General features: G+C 42.6%; 1 protein-coding gene across 3 annotated transcripts in view; it reads left to right on the top strand.

The window, feature by feature from the left end:
• The first annotated feature begins 291 nt into the window (after nucleotides 1–291).
• OSTN (osteocrin) overlaps nucleotides 292–26,858 on the top strand; it is a 67,684-nt gene continuing 41,117 nt past the window's right edge. Inside the window, exon 1 of one of the 3 annotated variants that reach the window (XM_025153364.2) lies at nucleotides 292–682. In XM_025153364.2, coding sequence (XP_025009132.2) covers nucleotides 557–682 — 126 coding nt within the window. In that variant the 5' untranslated portion in view covers nucleotides 292–556. Of the gene's footprint in view, nucleotides 683–18,356; nucleotides 18,422–26,858 lie in introns of those variants that run through there. The other 2 variants (XM_025153365.2, XM_046898420.1) reach the window with 2 other exon arrangements.

Below are 26,858 nucleotides of genomic sequence, written 5' to 3'. Positions count from 1 at the left end.
TTCACCCTGGTTTTGCTTCTACTCCTGAGGTTTTTTGTTTTGTTTTCCTTTGTTGCTTTTAGGTTATGAACAATCCTTGACACTTACTTTGTGACATTAAAATGTTTTTAGAGTAGTGTCAGTTAGCATCCTTTACGTACTGTGTGCTTGCTTTCCTATGAGAAGCTGATCTCAGTCATGTGGGTTTTTGTCTTTGTACTGGCCAGGTCAGGTAGAGGAGCAGTATGTTTATTTCAGTATTAAGCCGTCAGCAGATTAAAGCAATATACTGTAAGGAAAAAGAGGTTCCTGAACATTATTAAGTCTTTAGTTTGGGATTAGGAGATTTTAAGACACATTTAATTAAACAGAGCAGGGACACCTTTATAAACCTGAAGTTGGGGTTAATTCACTCCCCTAATGTGTTCCATTTCTTCATTACACCAAGATGAAACAAATTCCATGTTGTACTTGGGGAACCCTGGAAGGGAATGTGGAGTTTCATCTCCGGACAGTTCAGTGCACTGGGAGGACATGATTAGCAACTGTGTCAGGGGATGCTTTGTCATGTAATGAAATGAAATCAAGCCATGTCTTACAGCAAGCCAGTCCCACTCAAAGCACTTTCATGGAGATAATATCCTTGCTGAAGGACAGGAACCAACCTGGTAAAAGAGACCCTTCAGAGCTGCAGCAACATGGGGTAAGAGGAAAGGAAAATCCAAAAGTTGTCAAGACTTTGTACTTGGCATCTCTTGGACTGTGATGAGCCTTGTTTCAGTTAAGTGGCAATGTTGGTCAGTGTGTGCTTCCCACTTTTGCCTTTTTCTGGACCCAATGGCTCAGTGTTCAAGTGATAAAAGATTTGCAGAAGAGAACACTGAATTATTTGTGTTAACAAGTGATGGGTGTTTCCTCTGTAGGCCTGAGTGAATGCAATCCTGGGCCTTAAATTGTGAATTTAATCTGAAATGCATAATAAACAAATTAGAATATCAGGAGAAATGGATGAATGTGTCTCAATATTTGGCAATATTGCAACAAATATTGTTTTGGGGATAGAAAGGCAACTTTTCTGTTTTGTTAAGTAATGTGTCTAGAGGTCTTTAAACCCAGAAAGGACCATCTTGCCTCTCAAAATGCAGTTCTGTCAGTTTTCTTCTTAGTTCTCTTTGTACTGGGTGAGGTTTTGTATATGAATAAAGCATCCTTTCCCAAAAGGCACCTGCCTTGATTGAGTTACTCAGAGAGGGGGGAGTTGCAGTCTCTTCTGAGTGTCAATTCCAGTTTTTAATCAGTGGTGTGTTTTATAGTTTCTATTTTCTTTCTATGGTGAGTAGTAGCTTCCAACTGTTGAAGGAAAGACCCTGTGTATACCTGGAGTGGGAAGAGTACTCACGTGCTGCTTTTGGTCTACATCCCAGCTGTCTTTATTTTGTGGGCTGAACAGTGTGAACTGAACATAGATGAACAAGCAGCCCAAGCTTCCGCATCCTTTACAACTGTTTTCTCACTTTTTTTTTCTAAATATCTTTATAAATCTGATACGAGTTGTTGGTGTAAGCAATCACAGTTGAGTCAAGGATACCAGAGAAGTCCAGTTTTTCATTATGTTCCTTAAGTGGTCCTCTATAGTTAATGCAGCATCAATGATGCTTGTAGTCAGAGCACTTCATACACGCAGAATTTGGGGAAAATTTTAAGCTGGGGAGGAGTCAGGATTTGGCTTTGTGTAGTATTCTGAATGCAACTCGATACAGACTTTATTTTCTCCTAGTTGTTTTCTTTTTCTTTTTTCCCCTGTTGTTTTGTTTTGTTTCTGGCATACCAAACAGTGTGTTTATAGCACGGTGGTGTCACTGTTGACATGCAGATCTAGACTCTGGCCTTGCAGATAGTTAAGGAAGGGAAATAATGCCACCTTATGTCCTGATTTGTCACTGCCGAGCCTGATGTTTCAAGTCAGATGTATTTTCAGCAAGGACTGTTTTGGACTGTGTTTCCCCTACTTTGTGGAGTTATTTCCACTTGGTCAGAATGGATATGAGATGGATGTGGAATGCTTAGTGTGTTGGTAATGATTTGGCTCCTGCATTGCCTGGACTTGGCAGCATCAGAGCAAAAACAAGTACAAATTAGCCTCAAAGGGCTAACATCAAACCAGTGAATATTCACATGAAATTCTTCCTGGCTTATTAGTAAATGAGGCAAACTTTATAAATGCAAAATACATTTAGGGATATATTGCATTGATTATAAAATCTACAAAATGCACGTAGGTACTGTAAAATAAGCGACACTAGAAGTGAGCTGCATTGGAAATGTGCATTTACAGACAGAAGTGTTCATTGTGTTTTTAACTTGTTTTGTATTTCTGCCATTTGTTTGTTTGGTTTCACAGAAATTTGGATTTTTTTTAGAAAATATGGTTGTGATCTAACATTAAACAGCGATATGGTTACATTAAACAGGGATATGGGTTTTTTTTGAAGTAGTTCAAGCTTTAGGAGCAAGCTGAGCATGAATATGGCCAGATTTGAAATTAACATTTTAAAAAGGTCTCTGATGATTGATTTCTTTTTTTTTAATCTCAGTCATTTTGAGGGGAAAATAAACGAGATTTAATAAATAAGGGATACAATTGAAGTTTTTGTATGCGTGATTCTATGTGCATATCATGTTTTATTTTGTAAACTTGGCATTACCAACACAGTCACTGTGTGATCTTAATGTCTGCTCTCTTGTAATATAATGCTAGATACATTTTGTAGTATTTCTTTAAAGGCGTTTTGTGTTCACCTGTTTGAAAGGCAGCTGAAGAAAAGCATAGCTGCCGAAGTGGTCTATAGCTCCAACCACACCAGTCAAAGAGATGGAAATGCCAACTAACTCACCATGCTTTACCAATGACTGGGACTGGGGGTTAAGCATGTCATTCCCTTCCAGGTCTCCCAGACTTCCACCTATTTGTTTTACAGCCCACAATGTCATCTAGTTTTTATTTGCTCCCCAGGATTGTTTTCTATCTTGGTACCTTTTTGCGATGAATCAGAGCAGCCCGGTATGTTTATTTCTAATATGTTCCTGATGCATCATTTGTTGAAACATGCAACATCAGATGCAAGTTTATTTAGCCGCCTTCTTCCTTAATGAGCATTTGATCTTAGAGTTCTGCACAGAAGTTTTGGTGAAACATAACATAAGCAAATAAATCACTTATCTTTAGGGGAGGGGCTTTATAACAGTTTCTGTTTATTGATTCTTGCTGTATGGCAAAACCTCTCTGCTTGCATGTTATTTTGTTACAGCCTTGGGAACCTTTTCAGTTGCAGCTGTTTGTTTGGCTGATGTTGACTATTCACTGGGTGAGAAATGGCAACGAATTAAGTGTTTTCCCCAAGTTTCTAGCTGAGAACTATGTGGAGAGCAATCTGCTAAAAGACCAATTACTATTTTGCTCAGAGAAATGGGAAGTAAACCTGCCAAGACGTTGGTGCTGAAGTCATTGGAACTTAGTAAAGTAAGTAGAAGTTGAATGTGATGTGCTCGGAAAGCAGATAGACAGATAAATCTAAAATATGATGCAAAGCTATTGTTTACATATACAGAATGTGTATTTCATATGCATTATTAGGAATGACCAGATACCTGCTTATCAGAAAGGGATGAGTATAAGAGATACTTTGTTTTCCTCATTCATGCTCTGTCAGGGAAATTGGTATGCTGCTTTAAATTAACTCAGGCACACTCAAATGAGAAGTACGAATAAGCCACACACAACAAAATAATAGAAATACTAAGATCCTCATACTGAAGGATACCAAGAGGTCACTGTTATGATCTTAATAAATTTTTATAAACACTCAAGTGATCAAAATGAATCATGCAGAGGAACTGCTGCAAGAGCTGCTGGCCTTCAGAAAATAAGGATGCGTTTCCTTAAAGAGTTCAGTCTTGCAGTGCAGCAGATGTGTTCTTGGTTACCTGCTGAATTTGTTGACATATGGAAAAAAGCACCATAGATTGGTGTCTGTCAGCTTTTTCACATTGCCACGGTAGAATGCATTAAAAATAATTGTGCAAAATCATAGCTTGCATGGTCAAACTGAATTATCTTGTATGAATCTCTGGAATCATGGAATAATTTTCTGGTTGGAGGGTGCTCTGAGCACCTAACTGAGCTGTAGATGTCCCTGTTCTTTGCAGGGCAGTTGGACCAGATGGCATTTAAAGGTCCCTTCTGACTCAACTGTGATTTTGTGAATCAGGGCTTTACACAGGACTGTAATTCAGTAGAAACTGTGCTTCCAATTACTCTTCACTTCCTGGGTGCTAACGGCATGCCTTGTATCTTACAATAGGTAGAGGTCCTTTCCTGCTGAAACGGTACTCAAGGAGTATTTCACTTCTCTAGAGAAAAACAGTTTTTGATCTTCCAGTTTTACTACAGCATGAATTTGTTTATCCTCGTGCACAGATTGCATAGTAGGGGATGGCTGTTGTCTAAGCAACTTCTTTGGGATGGAATCCTATAGAGAATGAAAAAAGAATCACTCCCGTGCTTTTGTAGTCTCCTTCCAGGGTTTTGGCATTACATCTTTGTGTATCTGCTGTGCAGTTAGGAAAACATTTTACTGTGCCTTTGCTATCTTTATGCCTTTGTGGGTTCCTCACCTTCTTTTGGATCAAGTTCATTTCTTTTGCTTTTCTCTCAAACCCTTATCTTCCTTGGTTGAATAGAGTGCTGAAATAGTTGGCAAACTTTGGACATCCTTAATTATCATTAGTAAATTGTTGAGAACACAGTGGACAATTGATAGTCTGGTCTTTGGAGTGCCATTAAAAGAGATTAGAAAAGGCTGTTTGTGTGCGTTGTACAAATTTGTTTGTTTTCAAGCACTGAGAGTATAATGAAAATGTCCCAGCCAGGCTTAGCTGTTGCCGTAGTACCAGCCAAAGCCTGGGACATGTGAGTGAAGCATCGTTGTTCTGGGTTACCCAGGACCTCTAGGTTACTGAAGCTGGCCCTTCTGAGTGGAAGACTCAAAGGCAAAATGAAAGACAGATGCAGGCCAACTGCCCTACGTCTCTTCAACCTGTCCAGGAATGTCTGCTGGTCAGTTGCAAGTGGATTCTGGAGGCACTTATGTAAAAGGACATCACTTAATTATGTAAATCAATAATATATTAAGTGAATATCTCAAGTGGATATATGCATTTCCTCCAGCAAAAATCAATAACAAATGCTTCAGTTAAGAATGCAAAAAATGATACAGATTCAAACGTCACCCAGGAAGTTCCAATTGGTAGTAATGAATGTTCAGCCCGTTCTCTGATAAATAGGTTGTTAGGTGGTTTTGACTGTGCGTTTTGCCTAATGTAAAAATATATTCTCTTGCTGCTGTGTGCAAGGACTCATCTAAACATTTGGTGTCAGTAATGTCTTATGTCTGATGAATTTCCCAGCGTAAAACTTCCAGCACCAGAGTGTGTAAAGAGAATGTGGTGAAATGAAAGGACCGAGAGAGAGAAGGATGGAGCCCTTCTGCTGTCTGTAGTCTTCTGACTCAGCTTAAATTACTATAGAAAGTTTTTTTCTGATCTGTATATGTCTTGGTTGTATGTATCAAACAGGACTGAAGTTGGAAACATCCATCATACTTTGTAGAAATTCATCTGGCTTTTTCCTTTCCATTGCCCATGTGTTTCTAGCAAAGAATCTGTCACTTCATTTTTGGATTCACACATGAGTTTGAAATATTGAAGCGGAGCTTGACAAAATGTCTTCAAGTTCTCACTTTCATCAAAGTTCTGAGTGGCTGTATTTCAAACCAGCAATACTTTCTCTCAGGTTTCCTTGGAAGCTTGCCGACCTCTAACAAATGCTTACAAACATGACTTTCAAGCTTCTCACAAAGTCTGGATGGTTTTGATAGAGTTTCTGATGGTGTTTTGCTGAAAATTTCTCAATTGTCTTGGTTGTAGGGATACCATTGTCCAAACACTGCAAAGGTATGTAATTTTAATGTACAGTGGGATTAATGAGTGTCTGGAGAGGGTTTCAAGCTCCTCCAGCAAAATGAGCTCTATGAGTTCCAATATTCTGCCTATATTGTTGGCATTTATCATATGAATATGGAGAAGAGCTGGTTCTGATTTCCCCACATGTGAAGAGTTAGGATGGTTTTTGAAAGAGAGGGGATGTGCATTTTGCTGACCCTACAAACTGCCAGACAAGGATGTATAACACTACCCAGTATTACGAATAGCATGGAGAAAAGCTCATATACTGGAAACTGAGGGTCTCCTTGCCAAAAGATGCTGTAGAAGCTAACTTTTACATGTGTTCAAGAAAAGACTGGAGAAGTTCAGGAAAGAGAAATCCCGTCAGGGTTACTAAACATAGAAAGCACCACTCTGGCTCAGGAAGTGTCTGAGCTGAAAATAGTTGGGGATGGGATGAGTTTAAGGGAGAGGTATCATATGTGTCGTGTGGTCTGTCTAGCAGCTGCTGTGGTCACTGCTGAGGCCAGTCTACATGGTTAGGTCAGAATTCAATCTCATCCAATACAGCGAGCATTCTTATGGTTTCTATATTTAAAAAAAAAATAAAAATCTCTTAACCTATTTTTCTCATAACATTACACTCTAGTTTTATTAAATACTGAAATATCAGATGATTGGGTATGGCTTGACATATTTCCATCCAGTGCTGAGTGAATCCCTGCAAGTTGCAGGCTATCAGGCATATAAGTGAGTCTAGATTTGATGCAAAATTTTTACTTCTTTATTTGGACCAAAACCACGCTGTACTAGTGCAAAAATAAATCATGTTTGTGCTTGCTTTCCTTTTCTGTGTGGCTGCTATGCTCTGGGCTCCAAGGGAAGTTCCAATGTGAAACCCAGAGCAACAGTTAAGAAAGCTAGTCTGCATTCTGTACGCTAAAAGCACATTGTGTACAAATGTAAGCACTTTTTAGCCACTCTGCCAGCATAATATTAATTAATCCACTGATTAATCTAAATTTGAGTAGACTACCTATTGAGTCTGACTACCTATTACAGTGATAGAGATGAAGACGTGTTTCTCCTTTTCTGACCTAATATGCAGGCAGTGACTTTCAGCAGAGGATCTGTGTATCTGCTGGTCAGCGTGTGCTTGCTTTGCTGGAACAGCAGTTGTTCTCTGGGAAACCACAGAGAGAAAGATGTTAGAGGAGGGAGAAAAAAAATCTGGCCTGGTGGCTTAATTAGACAATAAGAACATCAAACTATTTCAAGTTGTCAGTGAATTCCCAGGGTTGACTTAGGCAGAGAAACTGTAATTATCAAAGTAAGGTTCAGAGGCAGGAAGAAGGTTCAACCAAAACAGGCAGAGAAGTAGGGTTTGGTCTATTCCTGAAGGTCTCTGAATGGCCCCATTGCTGCCACTGCACACTTTTGCACACACCCTGCAGACAGCCGGCAGTGTCTGTTTCACGTGGCACTGCACGTGATGCCGTTCTTTGGTCCTTCCTCTTTTTGTCCCCCTAATCAATTTTTTCCACTTTCTTTTGGGAAGAAAGAAGAAGTTGTGAAGGGAAGGAGAAGCAATTTCTTTTTAATTGCTTGTTTGTCCTTGTCTGCTCTCCCATCTTTTCACATTTCTCAGAGCAGGGCTGGGGGTGGTTTTGTCTCTCTTTTCTTATTTTCACTAGTACTGATGGGGAAGAATGACATTTTCTGCTTGGATGGAAACCAATCACTTCCCCAGACCCCCTTGAAAAAGCTTAATTTGCTCAACTAGTCAGTATTCCATCTTCATTAAAAACTCCCAGACTGGAATTTGGATTTAATCCTTTGACTCATGTTTTTCCTTTTCTCTTCTGCCTTCCACAAACCCACTTATACTTCCCAAAGTACTTTCCTTACCTCCTTTTTTTTTATTCCCATATACTCAAGTTACCCTTTGCTTGGGAGGAAAAATGACAAAACAATATATATATAGCCCCTTCCCAACAAAAGCAAATAAAACATACCCCAAATAAATAAATAAGTAACTGGAGAAAACAAGCTGCTGGTTTATTTTCTTCTGTCTTCTCCCTAAGGCATGAGGTAATGCCAAACAATTCAGTGCGTGATGCAACTGCCTGATGGACATTCAGCAAATCCCAACAGTAGTAAAGAGAGAGTTTACCCAAGCACAATTTGGCAGTGATACTAGCCTTCCCAACAAGAGGCTATTTAGAGTCACAATGTGATGCATTTTGAACATTTTCATTCAGCACAGGGTTTAATTGCTCGCTGACAAACCACCTAGACGTTAGTGCCAGCATGTTTGTGACTGGAATTGTTTGCTATCTGTGCATTGTTTCTCCTTTTTTTGCAGAGCTGTTCAGTCGCCAACTGAGAATCTGAGGCAGGAATGAGAATGCGTTCCTGTAGTTCTTGCTGTCTGAGATGGGTCGGAAGGGACTTTACCCTTTGGTTATGTCTTACATCTTCCATTTTTCTACAGTTATTTCATCCCAGCAATCTTTCCCCTTCTACTCACAAAGGTTAGTGGTGAATAAGATATGAAGATGTAATTAACTGTGTTATCTTCACATAGAAATGAGAAATGGTAGCACAGAGAGAGGTTAAATGTCCTGTTGAAGGATATGGAGATAATCTTTGACAGAACGAGGAATAAACACAGTTCCTGACTCATTGCCACCAGGGTGATTTAGCCACACAGATGGGCTTTAGGCTAGCTGGCTTTGCAGCAGCACAGACATAGCACAGCCTATCTGCTAGAGTTCTCTCTGCATTTCTGTCTTTCATTCTTACCTTTCTCATTGGAAATCCTCAAGGTTGAGTTAATTCTATCAATTTAAAACACCAACACTTTAAAATGTGCTTAACTTTCATCAAAATCAACTCATGCTGTCAAGTTATAGGACTCAAAGGCATATTTCAACACATCAGTGAGGGGCCTTGATGCCTGTTGAACATTTTGATACCCTTGTATAGGATTAGCTTTGTGCAGGTCAGTGAAGTGTGATAGAGTTATACATGCAGCTCACAGCTTTATTTCATTAGAACTATCCAAGTAGATGAGCCTTACCAGTATCCTTTCTGAGGTATTGGCAATGAGTTGGCATTTTCAGCAACTAAAGTAGTGAAGTAAAACAAACCCATTTGTTTACCCATGCGAGCTTGCAGGAGTCACTGTATTTGTTGGTACCTCGGTTTCTCCTGCCAAACAGCAGCAGTGATGATTGTCTTCCTTTGTGAAACACTCAGAAGCCAGCTGATGCTAGGCTCCCTGCAGGCAGGTGCTGTTAGTCTGCAGGAGATGGCTGCGGGTGCTGATCATCTGTGTACAGCAGAGATGGAAAGAGAGTCCACAAAATCCCAGGCTGTCCTGTTTCCTGCAGCCTCCCCCCCATCACACACAACTTCTGGTATTCTTTGCTTCAGTATTAATTAGCAAATGAGGCAGTAGAGAAGCACTAGCTTTGGTGGACTGTCCATTTCTTGAGGCTTCTAAGCTCTTGTATTATTTTGCTTTTTTCTTTTAAATCAAGGCAGTGGCTCAAATGTGGTGGATGTGTTGACGTTGCACAGTATAGAACCACCCACTCCTATATCAGGTGCTTTTACTGTCTTTGTAGAAACTTGTTGCTGGGACATTACACTCTATGCCATCCTGTTGCATGGCAGGAGTCCAGGCCAGCACCCACGAGCAAGTCAATGTGTGAGATTAGTTTAATCCTCTCTCAGAACCCTGTGATGGGGAGGAGAAGGACAATGACCTAGTGCCAGCGTTTATTTTGTCCACAGGTTCAGTCTGAATAGAGAGGAAAAGGTGGTGGTGGTGGAGAAGGGAGAGAAAAAGCCTTCCTCGAGTTCATTGGGTCTGGAGGGGTGCCAAGCCCAGGGGGTGGCTCACGAATGTGGGCTGAAGAAAAGCGGGGAAAGAAGAGTGGAATGATGATTAGCGATCACAAATGAAAGAATCCCAAACAGGGGGGAGAAGAAAAAGAAAACAACAAAAACGTCTCTGCTTCTCTGAATGTGTGCAGCAAGGAAAAAAATTCCTCGCCTTTTCTAAGGGTCGTATTCATCAGCAGATGCCCTTGCTCTTTTGCCAAGGGAAAAGGAGCGCCCTGCGAACAGTCCTCCCCTCTCTCCTGGGGAGGCACCTACTGGCTCAACCTTGGGGCAGGAGAAAGTACCATCTCTCCTCTACTGAAGCCTCTCTTATGGTCCTGCTTCTTGCGAGGCTCTTTGGTTTCTCTCTCCTTCTGTTCCAGCCCTGCTCCCACTGCCCTATTTATGCCTGCTCCCCAAGGTGCGTGCAGCAGACTTCAGAGGGACTGCTTTACAGGAGGGCTGCATGTGCTCTGCCTCTTCCACAGGAGCTGTTCAGGAGCGTGTTTAAGAGACAGGAGAGGTCTCCCCAGCCTCACTTCCCTTGTGATGCTCATTTTACTCGCACTTCTCTTCTGCTGTGCATAACCCCTCAGTGAAGCCCAGAGAAAGCATATCTGCAGCCGTCTGCACTTCCCAGCATTTTATTTTTCCTCCTCACACATCCTTCCAGCTATCACAGGCCCTTGTGAGAAATAAAAAAGCACTGCATATCCTGCCGGTTCCTTTATGCAAAAAGCAGCTTGCAGGCAGGACTGTGTTCCCTCGGCCAAGCTCACGAGTCCCATGCCGCCACCGGGGCTCACCCAGCCTCAGGTTCTGTCTCCTGGCTGAGTGGTGCCAGTAGGGAAACGGGAGGTTTTGTCCCCCAGCTGAAGCTCGGAGCCCAGCGAGCCCCCCGTGCAGAAAGCAGCTGCCTTCCCTTCGCTTCTCCAGCCTTGCGCTCCGTCTCCCCTGCGTCTATGCGGCCCCGGGCGGCGGCGCCCTTATAGCGCCGCCTAGCGGCAGCGCGGCGGTATGGCATGCGGAGCGGCCTCGGGCTGCCCACACGTGGCCATACCGGGGGGTCCTGCGGGAAGGAACCCGTTTCAAGCTGTGAACACAGAGCCCAGGGTCCCCAAACACACAGACGGGGTGTCCTTTCCGTGCTGCGGCCTTTTGCTGCTTCCCACAATGGCACACGTGCCCCTCGCGCTGAAAACACCACGTAAGGAAATGGATATAAAACCAGGAAGGTTATGGAGTAAAGGTAAAGCAGATTCTAGACACAAGAGTGCAGGGATGTGCGTGCAATATGTGTGTGTGCAAACTTAATGTTTGGACCTGACTCCAAATCCGGATCTGAATTTCCTCCTGGATCAGGTTGCTTTTGTTCTGGGACCCCATTTTAATTTGTGGACAGCTAGAAAGAAAGAAACACATGTTCCCTGGGTGGTTGTAGAGACTTTGCTACTAGCAGACAAGTTCAGGTGCCCATCAGAATCCAAACTGAGTGCACCAGGGTTCCCCACCCCCAGCTGATGGGGCCATGTGCAGTAACGCTTAAATTCAGCACATCCTAGCATGACAATACAAGACACAGCTCTCCTGGGTTTTCAATTACTTCACAGGAAGCTGTCAGGAACGAAATATTCCTGGAACAGCCCACTAAGTCTAGGCTGTAATTCCTCTGTATGTTTTTCTAAAGCAATCTCAGATTATAACTCTGGAAGAGGAAATCCAGGGGGTGAAAATTGCTATACGCTCCTCTGGTAAAGAGTATATGTGCCTGAAAGAGGTGCGGAGAGAAAATCCTGTGCTGTTTTTACTGCTCAGCTGTCCACTGAGAGCAGTGTAGGAGAGGGGCAGGTTTAAATTGTGTAAGATATGAGGACTGATTTCAGATGCAGCCTTTATGCATGGACAGTGTTAAATACTGCACAAAACTCAACCAATGACTTGTTGTGTTTGTTGTTTTGCCTATTATGAACTTCATTATCACTAGCCCTCTTGCATGAGTCGGGGGCGTACGTTGTGCCTTAAGGCAGTCAGCATTAAAGCCAAGGTCAGGATGCTGTGTCTTTAACACTGCAGACAACATTTCAGGTGCTTCACTTTGTAAATACATTCAGCTGGGGACTGGTTAAACATCCAGCCTTGTTCTTCCTGCTTCCTTGCTGGACAGCCTACACTGAACTCCGATAGTAGTAACAGCTGTGAGTAACTTGGCATTTTCTTTGTGTGGCAGCAGTGTGTTACTTGTATCAGTGTCATGAACACAAAATGTAATCCTTTCTTGCTAAATTAGGCACCTGCAGTCCTTCTTAACAGGGTGATTAAGGCTTTGCCTCCTTCCAGCTCTATTGAAGGAAGGGGTAGAAGCACTGGGACTGTGTGCAGATGCTTTGTTGTGTGCTTACTTGATGAATATACAGCCGTATTTGCAACCACTGTCTTCTACTGCTATAGTGTTGCAAATGGACAATCACATTTATGTTGCACATCAGAGCTGTGGACAAATGTTAGTGTTACTGCAGGGGAAACTGAGGCACAACAGGACTGTTTTCAGAGCTGAGAGATTTTAGTTTGCTAGTCTCAGTTTCAAGAGGAACACGTCTATGCTGCATTACATCACGCTGAACAGAAACACCCAGGTCAGTATCTTCACCCATCAAATGAGCTGTCTTTGGTCTCATTTTTCTCTCAGCAGGCTGTATTTTTGTTTAGATTTCTCCTCTAGCTATCTCTAGAGAATGCTACTCCCACAACAGCAGGAGCAGTTTAATTTTTGAATGTGAGTTTTATTGGGATTTCTCCCCTCTGGTGCATTCATCGTGTAGTTTAGGCTCTCACACGTGGGGCGGTTAACAAGGAGTACATCACACCAGATACAATGGTGTCCTCTCTCAGCTGTTTGCTGCAAATCTGCAGTGAGACCAATGTGTGTGCTTATCAAGTCACTTTTGTACATCAGAAACATCTTGGAAGGGAGTCCTGGTGCAGACTAACAGCGCAAGTGCTGCTGATGTGTCAGCTAGCAGCAGTTTCACCCAATGCCCCTCACAAGATGCAATGGACACAAACCAGGACTCTGGAACAAATTGTTCTGTATCTCATCGTTAGGCTCTTGTACCAGTCTGTCCATCTGCATAACACATTGTAGAACTTTGGGATAGTGTGCAACCCATAAATATGCAGCACTTTTTCCTTGCAAACTGGAGATAACAACAGCAGCATCTTGGCTGAATCGCATCCCTCCGTGAGCTCACGCACTGGGTCTGCTTTTGTTCATGTTTCAGTATCCTGCACAGCCTGCTGTACCATGCAGGTTCACCTGGTGATTCAGCACAGGTGCTGGATCTGTCTCTGGGGATGTTTGTATCTACTCCTTGCTGTTTGTGACAGCTGCTTAGATAACCAACGCAGCCCTGCGTCTGCCTGGCCACAAAGGCAAAAGCATTTATTTGAAAAGCAGTTTATAAGGAGCGTTTATAAGGCTTCAGATTGATTTTGAGAGGCTGTAGGGCCTTTCCTAATACCCATTAAGAACTCACTGAACAGAGGAGTTGTGGCTGTGTGTCTCAGGGCTGTCGCACAAAGGCTTAATGTGAGCTGTCATCCGTTCTTTAGGCTCATGAGCGATGGAGGGAGAGAAGTTCTGGAAATGAGAAAGGGTATTTAGACAAGGAAAACAATGTTATGGGCTTTTGGTCCATAATGGGCGTAAGTAGAAATCATTTGAATGGCAGGCTGTTAGACTGGCGTTAGATCTATAGGCAATTTAAAACCAGCAGTTTCTTGATCATTTAAGAGAGTTTGAGTATCAACACGTGGTCAGAAATACACTGGTATATCCCAGGAGCGTTCTGCAGTGTGACTGGACTCACTGCAGTGGGAGAGGATTTGGGGTGTGAGTTCACAGCTGGAAAGCATCTAGGATGAATGAACTGTGGCAAGATTTTCACCCTGTATTAAATCTGTGTATATAAGCACGCACGTATTTTAGCCAACGCATATTTTTCTGTTCTGTTTTCATGTTTATATGATTGATTTCTGATTTATTAGGGGCTGAAAACTGTCACTGGAGAAGAAATGGTTACTTCAGTGCAGATGGAGGGCTGTCTGTTTGATTTAAGGTCTGTTGTTATGAGTGATGGTATTTGCTCCCTAAAGCTACTATACGTGCAGGCAAACATAGAATTATGCGGTAGCCACACTACATGTTTATTAGTTTTTCAAGGCTAACCACAAATAGAAACTAAAAAACAGAGGGGAAATAAACTTTTTCTTCAGGCTTCCTTCTGACTAATGCAAGGAAATGTCTCTAGGCTGGTTAGTGATTCATTGTCCATGATGAAGGGCCCTGACCCAGCCTGCTACTTTTGCTTGAAGTTAGCCACTGAGCTGATCAGATCTGGTAATTCCCACTCTCCTTACCAAAAAAATCCCAACACAGTAATTATTTGCCCCTGTGCTCAGAATTCAAGCTGTGGCCCCATCCCCACCTTATCTGGGTAGCAGAAGTACTCTTCTGAGTTTCCACACATCACCACTGTCAGCCCCATAAGAAAAGAGGGACAGTCCTTCATGGTCTTCCTCTCAAAGCTGATGCTCAGGTTCCAAAAGGAACCTTTGCTTCTGCCTGCCTGTGCATGCAGATATAACACCTAACATTTCAGAGGGATAGCAGGAGTCAAATCCAGCCTCTTCAGCCAGAGTGTGTCTTCATAGCTTGGATGTCTCTCACTGCTCCTTCCTGGATGTTCCTGCATCTGGCAGAGGTTGCCCATGTATATATAACATACACACGTGGAAAGCCATCCACACTTCTCAGCAATAACTTTGTGTTGTATGTGAAGGCTTTTTCTTCCTTAAGAGGCAGCGTGCTTCATATTTCAGTTCATTAAAGTCAGACCAGTTCATGCCAAAGGGATCAAGAACCTAATGGAAAAATCAGTCTTGGAAAATGTTTATTTGGAAAGGGTTACTATCACACCAGATGGTTGGCATTGCTTTGCTTATTAGATTTGCTAGTGCTTGAGAGTGATGGAACACTTCAGCAGATCAGCTACATTAAAGAAGCTGAATGGTTTAGGTTTCCCCTTTGCTCATAGGTGAAAGGCAGAGGAAAGAAACACTTTAAGAGGAAAGCAGCAAGATGAGAATTTGCTGCTATCCCATATTAGCTCTGGAAAGGATTTGACCAAAATGAAGGACTGGCACTGGCAGATGTCAGCTTTGCCTTGGGGAGAATAGAGTTAATTAGAAAGCCAGAGCCAGCCTTGCAAAAATCACATCTGTGTTGTCATGTACACCAAATAACCCAAAAGAGTGTGGTCTGTCTCCATAATAGTGACTTACAGGGCCAAATAACACTTCTCCAAACCTTTGGCTAACAGCCATAGGAATCATCTTTAAACAGATGCTGTCAATGTGAAAAATCATTGTATGTATTTGTGTGGAGATAGGAATGCTCATACAGATATCTAACCTGTATTACTAAAATAAACTCTTTTGGCTTTTATTTTATTTTATTTTATTTTTCTTTAAGCCCCACTGAGTCTTTGCCATCTCTGTGGGCTATTTGTCTCAGCTCAGTTTTGTCCCCCTTCGACTCGTAGGTCTTTCCAATGACAGCACCAGGAAAAACAAAAACTCTTGAAGTCGGTTTAATTTAATGTGGGACCAAAGGTGTATTTGGGAATGTCTTCCATTAACTGCCCAATTTCAGCTTTCCATATGTTAGGACTACTTTTCAGTTGAATTGCTACGGAACTCTTCTTTTCTGTTGTCTTATCACAAGGTAAGGTATTTTATTATACATTTCTGGGTAGTGATCACTTGGATGATAGTATCGTTTTGTCCAAAATATAAATGCACTGTTCTGTGGAGCTATCTTATTCGTTTTTCCCCTGACAAACTGAATTCTTCAGACTTAATTCGGTCTTTGCCTCATAAGTTTACAGTCTCAATAAGAGATAAGCTGGAAAAAAAGGAAAATAAACAAATGGAAACTGAAACCCTGTTAAGTATTCCTAAACTCTGGAAGTCAGTTGTTGCCTATTCTAAGGAAGGAGTATACTCAGGCCCATCTCCATCTTTGTCTCAAGATGGCAGATGCACTTGGAAACCTTTCTTGCTGCTTTTCCAGGCTGACCATAAGCTTCATTCTACTGTGTGATTTTAAGATGAAAGGTAAAATGTGTGTGTGCCTGGTCAGCACAGAACTGCTGCTTTGTCTGCTGAGCACTGGCAATGAATTGTGCTGCAGGACCCTTGGCAGGCTCCTCTTGCACTTCACAGGGAACAAGCACTTGTGAGTGGTGAGTCCAGCAGCGTGAAGGGTTAATGAACGCTTGTAAAACATTATGAGATCTATGGCTGTAAAGTGCTGTATGATTTCCTCTGGGTCCTCCTGCCTACAGCTCCATGGGATTCACTCCTTGGCTCTGATCTCCTTTTCTGCACTCACCAAGTTGCTTTCAGTTTGCACATTTCTGTTTGGTGTGTGGGGCTCAGGACTTAGTGCTGGCTTGAGCTGGTCTCATCTCTGGGCTGTTCAGCCCAAACTTAGAAGTCCTCTTTCTGAGCAAGAGGTTTGGGGAGTCTCACTTTCAGGCTTAGTCTTGTCTGCATCTGCTTCCAGAGACTGCTTGCTTATGTCTAGTTTGGAAAACTCTATTATTCTTCATTGCACAGAGCTGCTCTATGTTCCTGTTGTGCCAGCCTGAACTTCTGCTGGTCACAGTGATATCTTCTAACTCTACAATCTGCTTTATCTTTGGTTGTAAGAAATACTGATGCAATGAGAATTTCTTGTGTGTTACTTTCTCTGATTATCTCACAGCTGAGCTTTTCTAGCAGAAACTTGCTGGTGTGGAGGCACAGATGAACTGGGTGGGGGTGACACTGTGCCCTGAAGATCCTTGGATGCAACCAGGGCAGCATGCTGGAGGCCTGTAACCTCCTCTGACACCAAAGGAAGGGAGTATGGTCTTTCTGGAAGTACACAGTGAAACCCCCTCCCAGCCTTCTTCATATGGTGATGTCAGTTATTCAGCTTAAACCCTCACTATATTTAAATTAAGAAATACTTCCACTTAATCTCCTAGAAAAAAACTGCTTTGATTTCTTAGTGTATTTTCTTACTGAGCTGCGAACTCTGAGGCAAAAGCTAGCAGGTAAAGGATAGCTTAAACAACAAAAAGAATACCAAGGCAGAGCTATTCAAAGCAATCACAACCAAAATTTTCATTGGCATCAGTTCGGGTAGTTGTTGTGACATGTATGTGATTGCAGTGAAAAATTCCAGGTCTGAGAGCAAGGGTGTTTAGATAAAGGTATCTTTATGATGGGAGCAGACCTTGTTAACAGCCTGTGGCATTTATGTTCCTCTTAGATCACTGGTTTATGATCAGAAGCTCTCTAGTGGGAAACACAACTGCAGTTTTTCAGCGTGCACCTGACAACATTTTGTTTCAGTGACTCTTTGTCTGGCTCTGCCACAGTCTGTGTGCACTTACAGCTACCTCACCTGATCTCACAGTGATCCAGTTCCAACAAAGCAGGGGTGTCTGTCCTCTTGTTGCCTCTGGGAAGGGCCTAGGAAGGTTGGAGAGGAGCCTCAGGGAAACCCAAGTCAAAGCAAAACGTACTGGTGTGAAACAGCAGAGAGCATGTGTACATAGCTATTTTGTGTCCAAGATTTCTAACAGAAAGCCAGAAAAGTTCAAGTATTATCAAGAAAAGTGTGGGAACTGCAGCACGGGATGTGTTTGTTTGGACGGGGCTGATGTCCAGGGTTATGTTCTGTCCCTTTTTATTAGTGGATTCTGTGAGGCTAGGACAAGTAATGAAGAGCATGACAATGCCATGCCCTCAGCGAGGTTCCCTTACCCTTGCCATAGAACGGTTCATAAATGGATTGACTTGAAATACTGAGTTTTAGTCTTGTCAGCAGAAGCAGTCACAGGTATTTACCATCAGTGTCTTTTAGTGCTTATTTGGAACTTCTTTTAATCTGTGGGCACAGTCACAGATTTAAGAACTCTGTGCTGCTATGAACTTCAAAAGTTTGGTATTGTTTGTATCCTGGATTTGGAGTGGCATTCTCTACCTTTAATAACAACAACAGCTGAAGTCAGTGAAATGCAAACAGCAATTTTAGCCAGTGGGGAAGAAAATTTTATTGAGCACTTTATGAACTCCCAAAGCTTTGACTCAAGTTTTGGATGATGGTTCAGTTCAATTTTACTTCTAATTGAATGTGCTCCCACCCCAATGATGACAAAAAAAAAGTGACATAGTCTCTGGAGACTGTGTTCATTATAGCTATAGATGCATCCAGAGAATAATTCTAGCAGAAATGTAAGTCATGGCTTGAAGCAGTGATTGAGCACCTGGTGGGAAGGCAGGGCCAGCCCAATGGAGCTCAGGTGCATGCAATGTACCTGAGTGACTGGGAGGGGTGGAGCCTGGATCCATCCCTTCCCAGACCTCATTTAAGGTTTGGCAGTGGAGATGAGGGCATCTCATCTGGAGATCCCTGTGTACCTGAGGCTTTCTAAGGGTAAGCAGATCCTTTCCCTCATTTCTGTGTCAGCAGCTGTTGCTTTCATGCTTATCCTTACTTGTTGCAGTCTAAGGCTTTGCTGCTACACTATCATTGCTGTGTTTTCCATTGTGTTATGGTGTTACAGTAACCTGGTCTTATAGCTGGGTGTAGGCAACCCGAGAAGGCTGCAGTACAGCTAGGCCAATGAGAGTGTTATTCCATGGAGAGTACTGTGCATGGTCACTTTGATTCTGACCACGGGCAACTATTCCTGGATTACCTTGTAACAACAGAGAAAACAGATATCAGCACCAGAAAACCACTGGGTGTTATGCAAGTCGGAATGCAGAGGCTGCAGGACTCCTGTCTTCCTCTATGAGCAGTGCCCCTTAAGTCTCAATCAGGGAGAGTGCAGCTGAAGAGATATCAGACTGCCCTCTTTGATCCTCCCTTGATTTCACTTGGAACCAATTAGCTGACTCCTTTGGAGCAGCCATGGGCTTATCTGAACCCTTGAGCCAAAGCTCAACAAATGGAGTTCTTTCTTTTATGGTTTTTGAATCAAGATGGTAGGATAAGGTCTATGCTACACAATCCACAGAAGTAAATAGATATGCTTATTTTTTAAAAAAGCAAAAGCTTGATTAAGAATAAATTGTAAAATAAAATCAGTATTTCCCCAAATTTTTCAGCTGTTTAACTTTCAGTGTTGTTCTTCCTTTAAGCTCTGATACAATCACTTCTCTGTGTGTTATCCAATGGATTTTAGGGGGATTATAGGAAGTTTCAATATCAATAGGCAACATCTGGCTTTCTGACAGTCATGTCTGCACGAAGTAGAATTTATTTGCGATTCAGGAGCATCATTATATTTGTTTCAATATTTCAAAAGTATATGTCTGTTCATCCTCAGGAATTCTGCAGGAGTATGGGCTGTTTTCACTGTGTTTTTCAAGTTGCTGTGGTAACAAGGAGATACTGCACTTAATATTTATCATGTGCCAAATCTGTGCCCTGGCTACTGGCCCAATTCTAAGAGGTATTTAATACTGCCTGAAAGTGTCAGAGTGCTGTCAACTCCCAAGTAAACCAGAAGTAACTGAGGGGATATAGTCAACATCAGTGTTGTGAAAATGGTCATATGCCTCCTCAATACAGTGGAAGGACACAGATTTGATGTACTTGTTTGGCTACGGTACGTGAGAAGTGATGCAAGTGTCAGCCAGACCTGCTGGCAAAGACAAATCTGGTGTTGTCCTCAGCAGAAACAGGTCGGATGCTTTCAGTAGCTGTTTAAGTGAATGATACTTTTAAAAACTACCATATTTTTAAACAGTTAGAGCAGCAATTAGAGAAATACTGATCTTCTGATAAAGGAATACACCTGAATGTTATTTTTCATTACCAAGTGAAGGAGAGGAATGCCAGCATAGTATTTGAGGTTCTGCACTGGCTGCAGAAGGGTAGGGTGGAGCTTGGCTTTAAAGCAGAATCTGTGATGAATTTTATCTTACCCGGTATGTTTTACTGACAGTTTCACCTGAAGGCAGCATTGGATTGAGACTCAGAAGCCCTGAACTGTATTCTTGATGACTGTTCCAGACCAGGTGCATGACTATAGGTGAGTTGCATCATACTCCTCTGCCTCTGTTTCCCACAGGTAGTTACATCCCACTGTTATAGAGTGCTGTGAGACACTGCAGTAAGAGCTAAGTGTGATTTGTTATCTTGAGAGAAAATACACAACACATACTTCTTAGCATCACAGGTACTACAGTTCCAAAGCTTGGCAGCCTGCCATTAGAGGTAACCTTAGCTCATTATGTACTGGGAATAAAAAGCTAATCAGAGTGGCAGTGATAACTGTTCCAGTTCAACCTGGTTACGTGGGTATTTGAATAGGAAAGAATGACCTAGAGTTAAGTGATATGCGTTAGTTTAGATCGCATCTGTCGAAGCCACATGTTGAATAAAGATCACCAATCTCAACTTCAGTTTCCTTAGTGATACTACAAACAGAAAAACCAAGCCAGAAAAGATTGCACAAGAATGTTAAAACTGCTCTCTGATCATGAGGTCCATCGTTTGAGCCTGCAGGTGTAGTATCAGCAAAATATTAAAAATGACCATGAGAAGAGAATAGCACAAATGGTCTCACTACTATTGAATCTCTTGAACCTGGGACCTTTTACCCTAGACATACTCCTGGCTTTTGTGGATTTTGAGATAAATCATGCAGTTTGTTGTGATTTCTGTTTTATGCTATCATGTAAGATAAATGGGGGGGGGGGGGGGGGAACACTTTTGAAACTTCACATTCCAGAAGGACTCAGATACAGGGGAACAAAACATGTGATATGCAAGAAATAAAGAATGTCTAGATGTGGTTAGTGTCATACAAGTTCCAAGTATTAGACAATTAGGCAATGGGATAACTAGCATGGTTTCACCAATGTCCTGCCTGACCAACCTTGTTGCTTTTTATGATGGCATAACTGTGCCAGTGAACAAGGGAAGAGCCCCTGATGTCATCTATCTGGACTTCAGTAAGGCCTTTGTGGTCCCTGTGACATTGCTCTCTCCAAATTGGAAATATGTGGATTTGGTGGGTGGACTGTTTGGATGAGGAACTGGTAGGGAGATCGTACCCAGAGAGTGGTTATCAATGGCTCAATGTCTGGATGGGGATCAGTGACAAGTGGTGTTCCTCAGGGGTCAGTACTGGGGCCGGTGTTCTTTAACATCTTCATCAATTACATTGACAGTGGGATCAAGTACACCGACAGCAAGTTTACTGATTACACTAAGCTGTGTGGTGCAGCCTACACAGCTGAGGGTTGGGATGCCATTCAGAGAGACCTAGACAGGCTTGAGCACTGGGCTCAGGTGAACATCATGAGGTTCAACAAATCCAAGTGTAAGGTCTTATATGTGGGTTGTGGCAACCCCCATTATCAGTACAAGTTGGGGGATGTAATGATAGAGCCCAGCCCTCTTGAAAAGGTCTTGGGGAACTGGTGGATGATAAGCTGAACATGAGCCAGCAACGTGCTTGGATGCTGGGCTGCAGCAAAAAGGAGCATGATCAGCAGAGTGAAGGAGGTAACCCTGCCCCTGTACTCTGTGCTGTCGAGACCTCACTTGGATGAATGATACTCACTTGCATAAATGACAAAGTTTACAAACATGGACAAATAGCTGTAGATAATGCAAAGACAGGCAGGTTTTCGGTCACGTTTGTCTGTTTTGTGGTAATTACTCAGAGTACTGCAGAAAGCTACCAAACTTCTGTATGGAGGAGTGTGCACTACACAGTACTGCCGGATAGAGCTAGTGCTGAACAAACTACTATGGCTGTATTGCACAGCACTTTATTGTATGGAGTCTGTAGCTCTGCTGCATGAGCGTAGTTACACAGTGGGCTCATTTTTTGTCTTTCACCAGCAAGTGAAACAGAGTATTAATATGTTATTCTAGATTCAGGGTCACCTACTATGGGACAGTGTAACTACATGTAGATATTCCCTCTATGTGCTCGATATGAGTAAGTGTTGCCAAAACCAGTACTGATCAATAGAGATGAGCATGGAGAATAAAACTAACTGAGCTTCAATGGATGCACTGAGTGGCAGTAAACAGAATGGGGTGAAATGAACTGTGCAGAACTAAGTGACAAAACTGCGAGGTCTTTGGACACAGCCCAAAGATGGGCAGTGTCCGTGATTAGTCTGGGATCTGGTCAGTAATCGTAGAGTGGCCTGGGTTGAAAAGGACCATAATGATCATTGACGTTTCAACCCCCCTGCTATGTGCAGGGTTGCCAACCACCAGACCAGGTTGCTCAGAGCCAGAGTTGTGTCTGATTGGAGTGAACCTGATTGTGTCCCAGCTCATAACAGCACAGAGAGGAGAACGATGCTGTGCAGTACAACTCGTGCACCAAGTCAGTCGACTGTTTAAACCACACCACTCTTGTGTCCTTGAGATCTCTGTAGTTCCTCATGGTTACTTCTGAGCAGATACCTTTATCATCTCTTTGTTGTGAGGCTAATGAACCTATTACCAGAAATCCTGACAATGATTTGGGGAAATCAATGATATAAAAAAGGACTGTTAGCACTTAGTATGCTTTGCAAGCACACTGGCTAGAAGGTCATTGCTAACAGAAGGAATTATTTTCCTCCTGTCGATAGTATGGCTGGAAACTGTTAATGTCATACAGCCCTGTGCTGGCCTAAGAGAAATGAGTGTTGTGAAACCTGCCAAGTTTTACTCAAAGGGCTGTTGTTCGTATCAGAAACCTTGCAACCTCTGTGAACTTAAAGGAAGAAATGGGAAAGGAAGTTCTATTCTGTCATTTATATGTGGCTGTTATTTATTTATTTTTAAAGCCGTTTTCCATTTTTAAATGAACTGGAATGTTTATATGAAACCTTGAATGTTCAACCATTGGTGATCATAGAGAGGCTGTACTCTGCCAGTACAAATACAATTGAGGTGTTTTAGGCAGGTGACCTGTGGAGACAGGGATGTTTTCATACCATTGCACAAGGTACTGGCAAGATACCTGGAAAGGGAAGGTGCACAGCAGAAAGGCTCTGAAAGTGATTTGAGCACGGACTGGGACTGTTTGAGCCAAGGAATCAATGAAAAAGGAAAGGACAGTGAAGGAAGACATCTTGAAAGGAGTCTAGGAGCAGAGGAACAGAGGGAGAAGTGATCTTGGTTGGGTATGCTGCTTACACCAGGCAGCAGTGATTAGCTCTTTCTATGTGATGTAATAAACGTTCGTGAGAGACCAAATAGGCATAGAGCAGAGCAGGTTGGGTGACAAGACTAACCCTGCAATGAAGAACTTGAGGAAGAAGGGTTGGGCCAGAGACCAGGTAAAGGTAGGACTCTGAGAACGCATAGAACATAATAGAGCATAATTCCAGGGGTAAGCATGTTTGAGATCCCTGTGGTGTAAGTCATTGATGATTAATAACTCTCTTAGAGCCAGAAGGTGGTTAACAAGTCAGGTCTTGCTGTCTTGTGTTCTCTGTAGTGCTATGATAAGTAACACTGCTGTGGCTGAAGAGGGATAGCCAGGATGGGGCATGGGAAGGATGAGAAGAAGAGGACAAAAATGGGAGATGTGCAGTTTCCAGGCAGCCTGCTCTGGAGATGGCAGCCTGTACGCAGTGACTATCCCCTGAGAGGCTATTGCAGGTCTGACTGGGCTTGAGGAAGACAGTTTTGTAGATCCAAGCAAACACCTTGAGCTGTAAGTGGAAACAACATCCTATGTTCTTGTTATACAATACCTAGGAAAATCTTACCTGAATACAGTTGTGACAGTGCATTGGGTATGAAGAAGTTGTGTTGTTCAGAGTGCTGCTCTGCTTCATTCACTGTGCCTTTGAACACATACCAGACCATTTGGCAGGGAGCTGAGATACTGCAGGAATGCCCGTAGGGCCGTCCTGCCTTGCTCTGTGGCGAGTTCCTGCTAACCCAGAGAAGTGAGGGACAAGAGAGTCACCAAGGTGAGAACTGGACTCAGCAGTTAGGTTCTCTGAGGCTGTAGAAATAGAGCAATTTCTCCAGAACCCTCCAAATCATCATCATGTTTGGATAGTCTGCTGAGCTTCCTGCAAACCCGGGTATTCTCTTTGAGCATCTTGAAAGCATTTTGGCCAGCACCACAGGTAGAAGTTCCCTTCTGTTACTAATATTCTTTTTCTTGCATTTTAATTTAATTTCCCCTATCATTCCTTCTTTTTTCCACTGCACATTTCCCCTCGAAAGCTGAGACTGTACAGATGGATGTATATTCTTCCTCCCCAAGTGCATGTAGCCTTTTCTCTGCTGTTTGAAGAAATTAACGTTTGGGCTGAAGTGCACCTGCAATTCCCATTAATGTAACAGAATGAAACTGACCCACTGGTAGAGAGAAAAGCTCTAATCTCCCTCTGTCTGACATCAGATCTCAGGGCAGGAAAAGAAAGAGACTCAGAAGATGGTAGGAAAATCTTCTTTCTAAGGAGTGGCAGCACATAGGGTGTATTGGCTACTGGTTGAGCCTGCATATCCAAATGCAGCTCGTGTGCTTAACTAACTTTGCCATTAGGACCTTTGCTCTGAGCAAGCATACAGTACAGATTATGGGTGTCATCCACAGTAAGAGAGCAACTTCTGCTATGTTTTCTTATGCCCTAATTATCCTTGTTTAGGGCATTTTGGGTCTTACCCTGTGGTTGCTGCTAAGGATTTCAGTGTGGACAGAAATGTTACAGTGAAGAAGTCTAAAAGGGAGAGGGAGCACAAAAGATGAACTGTGAACAAACGAGAAGTTTGTTGCTTACTTGTGCAGTGGGTGAGTGCAATTCCTGTCCTCTGTTCCAGTAAAACAAATGAAATTCTGACAAAAGTTGTATGTGAAGAGCAGTTCAGAAAAAGAAGTTCCAAAGAATCTAAGTACCATGTTCCAGACAAATTATTCTTAGGAAAATGAGTCAAGATATTTATTAAGAATAATGTTTGTAAGGAAATAACTTCTCTATTTTTTTTCCCTCATTTATCTGTTCTTTTCTAGTGTAGTTTTTACTTGCCAAATAATTTGGACCGCACATATGTAGCGTGCTTCTGCTTTTGTTTGTGCAAGCTGTTCCTCGTTTGATGTTTGTGGTGCCTCCAGATGATAGTTTTTGTTCTTTCTGGAAGGAGCGACTGCAATGTGGTAACAAGGGTGCTGTCAGTAGGGCATATGGAAGAACATCTTCACTAGGCTGAAAAAAAAGACAGTCTCAAGAGAGGATTGTGGATTCCAAGTGGTGTTTTGCTTACTATGTCCAGTTAATAGATCTGAAAAGGCAGTGAGGACAAAGGGGATAAAGATGTAAATACTTTGTGCAGCGCTCATCTAGAATTTGCCTTCCTGTAGGTCTTTACCTGTTTGCTCTTTAGCAGGATTGTGAAAACCTATCTGGTTCTGAGCTACTGAAGATAAAACTGATGCACAGGAGAAACTCTCTTGTATCTGAGCTGTGGATCCATTTTGCTTCAGGTATTGCAGGAGCTGACTCATGAGGAAAAGGCAGAAGAGTTAAGAAACATGGTAGGCAATAAATTACAAGGTGGCTGCGTGCATTCTTATGCAAGAGCTGCAGAACGGAGGTATTTTCAGGCTGTCCACATATAGTATGTAGTGCTTTGTTCTGAGAGTGGCAAGAGCTGTGGGTTTGCTTTCAGTCCCTTGTGAAGTGGCTCATATTAATGAGATTACATATTTTTCCCTTTAGGAGTTCCTTGCCTTCAGGCTCAATTTCTCCCAAACCTTGCTGTGACTACTGCCTATTAGCATCCTTAGTGTCCTCTTCCTGCTCTTGGCATTCCTTTCAGACCTCTTTTTCTGACAGTGCCTCATAATTATTACTTCAAAGTATCTTTTTCTCTGCCCTTCTCCATGGTGAAGGCCTGTGTGATCCAAAATACTTTCCTATCTCTTCTTCCTTTATGCAGCTGGTAGATGTGGTTGCCTCTTTGCAGGTGAAAAAGATCAGTGTCTTTTTGCATCAAACTGAGATTTCAGCTGTTTGTGATGGATGGATGGATGAATCTATGCTCTGTGCTTCTCTTCAGCTGAGGATTGACTTCAGGACACTCTCATGCATCTTCATGGATGGCAGCAGCCTCAGGGCTGCTGTGGCACTTACCACTTCTGGGCAGGATTCCAGTCATCCTTGCTGTGCCAGATCCTCTGGTTGCCTTGCTTTGATGTATGAAGGATAGGTAGGAAGATATTGAACCAGCAGTCCTTCCGATTGTTTTATATGGTATGTATTCACATAGTTTGAATTTCAGCATCTCAGCAGTTCGTCTGAAAATTGGAAGTAGGCAGAAAGAGCGGAGGAGGCTGTGGCATTGAAAGGAAAAATGCAGAACAAAATTTCAGCCTGCAAGATAGCTGGATTCAAAGTGTGTTTTTTCTCTTTCTTTATAATAGGAAATGAATCCCAGATTCCAAACTCTGTATCCCTGGTATAAGTTTGCGGTAGCTGTTAAAGCTGAAGAAGTGTAAATAAGTGCAAAATTAGGTCTTCAAAGTTCAATAAGAGTTATGACTACTGAGTGCAGTTTGTGAAAAGGCAGGCTTCCTGAGATATCAAACTGCTACTCCCTGTTGCGTTAGCCCTCTCAGTTTTAGGGAATGAAACCCCAGCACCATCCAGGTCTGCAGTTTGTAAGGCTGAGCATTTACAGATCCAAGTGAGCCAGAACACAGAATCTGCAAGGAGAACAGAAGGGGGAAAAGAAAAAAAAACTAAGAACCAAAAATAAATCTCATAGTCCAGCTGGCAAATATTCCCAGGCCTCAACTGCCTTTGGCACCCCTCCACCCCTCAAGGTCTCCAATGGTTCTGAGGCCCCCACCACAAGAAAATCAAGGGTTTTAAAATACGATAATTAA

This window comes from Gallus gallus, chromosome 9 (genome assembly GCF_016699485.2).
Source record: "Gallus gallus isolate bGalGal1 chromosome 9, bGalGal1.mat.broiler.GRCg7b, whole genome shotgun sequence".
Taxonomy (NCBI): Eukaryota; Metazoa; Chordata; class Aves; order Galliformes; family Phasianidae; genus Gallus; species Gallus gallus.
The sequence above is the reverse complement of the archived record's forward strand: the minus strand, read 5'-3'. Positions and strand labels throughout refer to the sequence as shown.